The 7,500-nt window shown below is 41.3% G+C and overlaps 1 protein-coding gene across 1 annotated transcript in view; it reads left to right on the top strand.

The window, feature by feature from the left end:
* The window catches only part of LOC138044424 (alpha-N-acetyl-neuraminyl-2,3-beta-galactosyl-1,3-N-acetyl-galactosaminide alpha-2,6-sialyltransferase-like), a 12,353-nt gene that overhangs the window by 4,198 nt on the left and 655 nt on the right, over positions 1–7,500 (top strand). Inside the window, exons 3-5 of the mRNA XM_068890938.1 lie at positions 492–1,148; positions 4,385–4,489; positions 6,330–7,500. The exon at positions 6,330–7,500 is cut by the window's right edge and continues 655 nt beyond it. Coding sequence (XP_068747039.1) covers positions 492–1,148; positions 4,385–4,489; positions 6,330–6,519 — 952 coding nt within the window. The 3' untranslated portion in view covers positions 6,520–7,500. The remainder of the gene's footprint in view (positions 1–491; positions 1,149–4,384; positions 4,490–6,329) is intronic.

The raw sequence follows: 7,500 nt of genomic DNA, 5'->3' as shown, positions 1-7,500 counted from the left end.
TCAAAACCTAATTAACCAAATAAATCAAGTGAAGCTATGATCTTCGCAGTTATGAGAGCAACTTTTGCAATTGCGTATAGAAGCCTGAAAAATTCAGGACTTCAACGGGGTTTGAACCCGTGACCTCGCGATTCCGGTGCGACGCTCTAACCAACTGAGCTATGAAGCCACTGACGTTGGGAGCTGGTCATTTGTGGGTTCTAATGGTCCCATGAGGAATGAATCAATGCAACCAACAATCAATCAACCGACGCTTGGTTTTGAATTTGGTGTTATGATTCATTTCATATACCATTTCATCATTAACCAAATAAAATTAAGTAAAAGTGACTGGTTCAACTAGAGAATAATAATTAAGAAGTTATAGCGTATGTCTGCCTAAAAAAGATAGGTCTTTTGGATTTAAATAAAGTATACCATACCATACCATCATCTTTCTGTCAGGAGTTGTTTGATATCCAACGAGCTCAAGGCATCTTTTTCTGAAATAGATTTCTCAACGTCAAGTATCACCAGGCATCGGTTGGAAAGATAAAGAAGGCAGCCGCTGCTGGGACAATAGCTGTCTTATTCATCATTGTTTTAATGTCCACCATTGGCTCAACACGAACAGAAAATCTCCCTTTGAAAATGCCAATTTCAGCCGCAAAAACAGATTCGGAAACTAAAGTGGAAGACATTGATGAAAAACAACATCGTTCACTCGCGCAGACCACGAGCCCGGACATACCTTTCGAGTTATCAATTAAATGTAATGCATGCGCGTTGGTGAGTTCCTCTGGAATGCTGCTGGGTAGCAACGCGGGCTCACAGATTGATTCTGCGGATTGCGTCTTTCGATTCAATTCGGCGCCGACGCTTGGTTTTGAAAAAGACGTTGGAGGCAGAACGACAATGCGTGTTCTTTCAGTAACGGGATTCGAGTCTTTGATTAGAGGCACTTGGCAGCGCACATTGGATTCCTTTGAAAATCTCGATTATATGATACTTCTTGGGCCTGGAAAATTGCTATGTAAGAATTGTACTCTTTCCAAACTTTATCAGCGGTTTTCTCGATACCTTGGAAACACGAAACTACTGAAAATCACAAAAGAAAGTTATGAGTTGGTGAAACAGGAGTCCATTAATCTTGGCTTCAATTATGCAAGGTAATGAAAAGGTAGATTTCTTTTTAAATCTTTTTCCTGTTTTAGCTTCTGTTTGTGAGATCTGCTACACTGGTGTCGCCAATTCTAACAGGCAAGAATTCAGTTCAGAAAAGGAGCGATATCATTACTTGAACGAAGAACGTTATTTCGTTATTACTTTTTTGTCAGTTTCTGCGTTACTGTGCTTGGTAATCTGGCTTACACATCTCGCGCTATAAGCCAATCAGAGACAAGAAAAAAAGTCACTTGCAGAACCGCCCTCCAAAACGCAGCTATTACAACGGTTCTGGTGATTGGTTTAGAAAACACAACACAGTTGCATCCTATACGCTCTTATCACGTATTGCAAGTGTTTGCTTTACGTTATTATGATTGGTTCATTTCATTTTCTGCCTGTGTTTTAATTGGTCAACGTCAATCCATTGAAAATCGCTCTTGAGCCCACTTGTGCGAAGTTCCTAACCATTCTCTGCTTGTTAAGGGAGCTCCGAATAAAGTTCGGTTAAGGTGGCTCAAACCAGTTTCAACGCTTTCAAGTAACGCTCTTATTAGAAGGATCGGCGCCACAACGCTGTATCACGTACCTTGTTACGTGAAATCTTCGCGACATCTTTATTTCGCGATTTTGATGTGCGCATATTTCGCGACACTTATATTTCACGACACTTAAAATTTCGCAATTTTGCGAAAAATTTATAATTTGAATCACTTTTATTTCGCTTTTTTGAGCAATACACAATTTACATACATTATTGGCAATAGTACACTGGCAGGAATAGCTCCCTTCCATTTAACACACCATTTATTCTCGCCTTCTCCCATCCTTTCAAGACATGAACACTCCCCTATGCACTGCTGAAAATGTTATACTGTGACATTTCCACCAACCAAGTTGCATATATTGGTTTCAAAACCGATAGCTTAAGGTCGACCGACATTCATAAGCAAAGGGGTTTGGAAATTCAAAGAACATGGAACATGTTCAATTAATCCGTTGTCGCCATTTTGGAGAAGGCTCTATGGCCGGACAGGAGTGTCAAAACGTAGGGACTTTTAATTATTGCAAATGTGTAAGCTACATTCAATTTTCTTTAACCAGAGTATCCTCAAACTATGTCTCTACAAAGTCCCAGGGCTGGATAACTTTATCCAGTGGATAAGTCGCTATCAGATATAGCCTATGTCTTTACACTCGGAGTGTAAATACAGTATACCTCGCGTCAAACATTGGCTAAGGTTTTCGAGCAGGCCTTACTTAGGGCACGTTTTTTTATCCACAATTCTGGAATAAGAATGGTTGGTACGGAATACTGGGAATAATTCGGATTGTTCACATAAAAAAACGTCCGTCGAGGGCGGTCCTGGCACGAGTGAACATTGCGTAACAAATATGGCGGCCGATGAAGAGGCAGCCATTGCAGCTGTTATTTCAGCAGTTTTCCTTGTAAATAAAGAGGACGAAGAAAATAGGGAGACTGTTTTGGATTTGCCGAATGTTTTGGCAGTCCAATATACAAAGGAGAGGCAATCATTTGCCAAATTGCTTTTTTCTTGTACGAAACATCACTGAAAAAAAACGTCGTTCTTTTGGTACAATGATATTAGACGCAATGTTTCATTGTGTCCACAAGTGTAACATGGTGGTGGGAGGCGCGGTGGCCAAATGGTTAGTGCGCTCGACACCGGATCAAGTGGTCCGGGTTCGGAGCCTGGCCGGGGACATTGTGTTGTGTTCTTGGGCAAGACACTTTACTCTCACGGTGCCTCTCTCTCCACCCAGGTGTATAAATGGGTACCGGCGTAATGCTGGGGGTAACCCTGCGATGGACTCGCATGAGTCGCATCCCATCCAGGGGGGAGTATAAATACTCCTAGTCGCTTCATGCTATGGAAACCGGAGGTAAGCGCCGACTTGATGAGCCTTCTAGGCTCGTAAGCAGTGACTTTTTAAAAGTGTAACATGATTTTTTCTCCGGAGGAAACATATTTGAATCCGCAGCGCTCATTTCGCCGTCCGCCATCTTGGATTTTCATTCGCAACATTCTGTTCATTCTGCCCCTGGGAGCAGAATTGAGGAATGGCGTTCTGCCCATTCTGGAATAAGAATGCCGAATAGAAAAACGGGGGCATTTTACATTCCGGCCATTCTCATTCCAGAATTGTAAATATAAAAAAAAACGCGCTCTTAGATGTGCTTGTTCATATTCACAGTTACACGAGCAAATACTTAAATCTTTGCACATATAGCCATCGAGCTGGCTTTCATTGCGGGCCTGTGGAACGAGTGAGGCCTGCCGCGAAAAAATGAGAGCTTTCAAGGATTGCATTGTTTCCCGAATAGAGCACGTTCGTCCACGAACGCAGCATTCTGATTGGTGAAAAATGACAGGTCCTGTTGTTATTTAGATGTGACAGTGACAGCTTCTACGTGCAATTTGCAGTCATTCTTTTAATGTTTTGCGCAATTTCTATTGGCTAATAATTTGACAAATTTAGTCATCGAGTTGACAAATTTTGACACTTTTGGAGGGGCCAGATTCGAAAAAACTATATCATCATTGCGGGCTCTCATTTTTCCCTCGCTGGCTCGTTTCTCGCGCGTGGCTTCGCCACTCGTCCTCCCCGGATAATGTTATAATGCCTTCGTTTTTGCGCACCGAAACTCGTTCCCAAACATTTCAACTGGAGGCTCGGGGTACGAAATCTATTGTCTATGGCTAATTTATAAAACAATTGGGATAGTGCGCCCACTCTCATTGGTCAATAGCTGTGTTTAGATGAGAGTATGGAAACACGGCTGTGACATCACACGAATTTTGATTGGTTATGTAGTTAGACGCGCGTTTTGATTGGCTGGTAGGAAATATGTGCGTGTATTAAGAAAATATGTTTCAATCAAGAAGTAAAATAACTAGCATTTTCCTTCATTTGTCGAATTATCTTTGAGGAATATTTTATAAAAGCAATTGAGGACTTTTTTGCGTGTTTCCATAGTCTCTTCTATCACTCGGGGAAGTTGGGAGAATTCTCGACAGTTATGCAAACCCTCGACTGCGTTTCGGGTATGCATAATTTTCTCGAATTCTCCCAAATCCCCCTCGTGTTTAGATGAGGCTATGGAAACACGGGAAACGTCCTCTATTGCTCAAAGAGCCGCCGAGCGAATAAGGCCCATGTGAACTACTGCGGCTATCGTTTTTGCTATTTTAAGTTACTACCTTCGTTCTCTCTTCAGACAGGGTTTTCCCGTCTCTACAAGGTTTTACATGCTAAATCTTGCACGCCACGTTTGTGCTCAAATCAGAATATTTGGAATGGAATTGGAAAATCCTTGTGACAGGTTTGTTACAAAACTCTTAAATTCAGGGTGGGGGGGGGGGGGAGGGGAGAGATTTTCAGGGTGGAGGGAGTTCTCCAAAGCATTCGAGAAGAGAATCTTGTCGACCTCCAAATGTTTGCGACGTTGGCGTTTCGAAAATTACCGTTCCATTTGATTTTGAACCAAAAATCCCCGAATTTTTCCCTAAATTTTCGTTCCCTAATGCACGCGATGGCAAAATCCCGGGAAAATGGCTTGAATATCTGCTTCAACATCCGTTAGATTTTGTTGAATGATGTTGAACGATGTTGTTTGCCGGGATCGGCAAACGGTTTTAACACATTATCAGCATTTTATTCAACAAAGAGTCCTTGTATTGCGTTGCAGGCTGCAGCCGCGGTTGTTGCTATGGATACGGAGCTTGATACATCATATGCAAATTTGTGACGTTCTCTTTGCCGTCGCCGTTGTCGTTGCTAAAGCTCCCTAATGTTGAAAGAGGAGGCAAACCACTTCAACTTCATTCAACATGAGCGAAATCAAAAGAATTGTTGAATAGTTGTCGAACTCTAAAAAATGTTTAAACGCTTTTAAACTCAGTCAACATCGATTAAACTTCCATTCACTATGATTCAACAAGTTTCTACATGGTTGAAAGGGAACAAATATTGAAGCAATTATTAAAGCCGTTTTCTCGGGCCTTAACGAGCGCGTTCTAAGACGTAGAATGATAGGATTTTCATACCACAAGTCTTAATCTCGTAAGCAAACTCACCAACCCTTCGATGATGGTCCGCCAACTTGTGTGGCTGCTTCGCGCTACTTTTCTTTTCATCGCTCACGTGCAATGAAACCGTGCGCGCGCACACGAACAGCACGGACGCACGTGCTATCAGACGAAAGGCACGATCTCCTCTGTTTTATCCCGTCTTTGTAATTATTGTTCGTTTTCATCTCGGCTAAGAATAAGATTGCGCACTTTGAAGTCTGCCATCTTGGGTAAATGCTCCATCCAATTGTTCCGAGTCTGCAGATTTTGGTAAATTTTTTTCAATAGGTGGTTAACTCTAGGAAACTTAAAACACCCTTTTAACGTAACTGTTTTGACGAGGACCACAAAAAAATTACAAAATACGAAACGCACGTGGAGTGTCATTGGGGACTTTACAATCTACGACAATATGCGAGGCGGTCTTCCAGGAAACGCCACGAAACAACAACAATATCATTGGCTAAAAGTGGAAAAGTATTCTTGCTTCACGTGAGGCACGCATTTTAGCACATCAATTCATTCATTCTCGTGGTATTCTGCTCAACAACGACGTGAAATCACTAAATTTGAGGTTTTGACGACAAACGCGAGCGCACAAATATGAATCCAGAATTCTCTGCTTTTACTCTGAAACCGCTCGTACCAATTTAGTTTTAAAATACTTCGCCCCCATGTCCAGACGCGAGAGTAGCCAAACCGCGAGAAACTTAAGGATAGTGCAAAGTTATTTTTTGAGGTGACGTTTTCGTTGACGTCGTTGCTGTCGTAGATCGTAAAGTCCCCTTTGGTTGCAGTGACACTTGAGAGAAACACAGTGTGACACTAGTGTTGACACTACTCTAGTGTCAACTCTCTGGTGATTCGAATCCCTAGGGGAACACTGAACAACAGAACCTGATTTGAACACTAGTGTTAACTCCCTAAAACTGTTAATCTTTGTTGCGGCTTTGTTTTCGTGGACGTAATTGACTATAGTTGTATAAGTATCTACCTTCATTGTTGAGCTTCCGTTTTTCTGCGTTGAAAAAAACTTCCTAATACTTCAATTTGTTTGTCAATGAGTAAGTGTTTTTCTTCTATTTCCAACAGTTCGCGTTCTGTTCCTCTCTTTTACTGGGATCCAGACTCCTGGCAGCGGCGATGTCCGAGTCAGAAGCAAAGTGTTCAAGAGCAATTTAAACAAGGTGTTAAAAGATTACAGATGGAGAGAAGAATCTTTCGATCCTGGGCCCAGAGATATCACATGGAGTTCTTTTATCCATCACAAAATTTGACATGATTAGCATATCTCCGAGTGATATTTTTAGGAACACAAAGAAAAAGGCCATTAACAGTTATAATAATATACATGAAAAAAATTATGCAATCTGATTTGCTGAGACAAGTGCAGTTTTTCGGTAACTCAAAGCAGAAAAGAGGTAATTGAATGCAAAAAAAGGTAATAAAGCAAGCATTCTGATTGGTCAATGAACAAAGAAGTTCACAGATAGCCAATCAAATGCGAGCCCTGGATGGCGCAAGGTGAATTGACAAAATGGCGGACAGATTTGGCGAGAACGCGAGAGTTTGAAGGAAACTGCAAAACAAAGACTACAAAGGAAGGCATAGACAACTGGATAATGAAAGCTTTGAACCGGTCGCCCTCAACAAAATTGTCGGTAGGATTTTTAAGCCATAGTTCTAAGAAAGACGAACAAGAGTGGCAAGACTGCGAGCCGGCTGACAGTCTTCACGTAACGGTGAGGGTCAAAACATTTTTCATGTATATTATTAGTATAGGTAATCACATGATTTTTCTCGTGCAAGTTGGAATAAATAAGCACTTGTAAATTTTTTCAAAGACTACAAATTGCACTCGCTCTACGGGCTCGTGCAATTTTGGTCGTCTTTGAAAAAAATTTACTCGTGCTTATTTATTTCAAATTGCACTTGAAATCATGTGATTACCTATACTAATCACATACATAAAAAAAAATGCTCGATTCTGATTGGTTGAGAGCAGTGCAGTTAAAGTGTAACACAGAGTGTAACACAGTGCAAAAAGTGTAATACCAGTGCAAATTACACATCGAAATTCTGGATTATGATTGGCTAAAAAACAATAGGGTTTCGTCAGAAGCAATCAAATCGTTTGTTTTCAAATCAGGCGCGCGCCCTGAATGGTGCAATTTATGGCGCAATTTTTCCCTGATTGCGTTTTCCGCGTGCGTTTCCTCTGCTTCACCATCTCGATTTTTTCATGTATATTATAATAAGTAAT

The sequence above is a fragment of the Montipora capricornis genome, chromosome 4 (assembly GCF_036669925.1).
Source record: "Montipora capricornis isolate CH-2021 chromosome 4, ASM3666992v2, whole genome shotgun sequence".
In the NCBI taxonomy this organism is placed as follows: domain Eukaryota; kingdom Metazoa; phylum Cnidaria; class Anthozoa; order Scleractinia; family Acroporidae; genus Montipora; species Montipora capricornis.
Note: the sequence above shows the minus strand (reverse complement) of the source record. Positions and strands in the feature narration are given on the sequence as shown.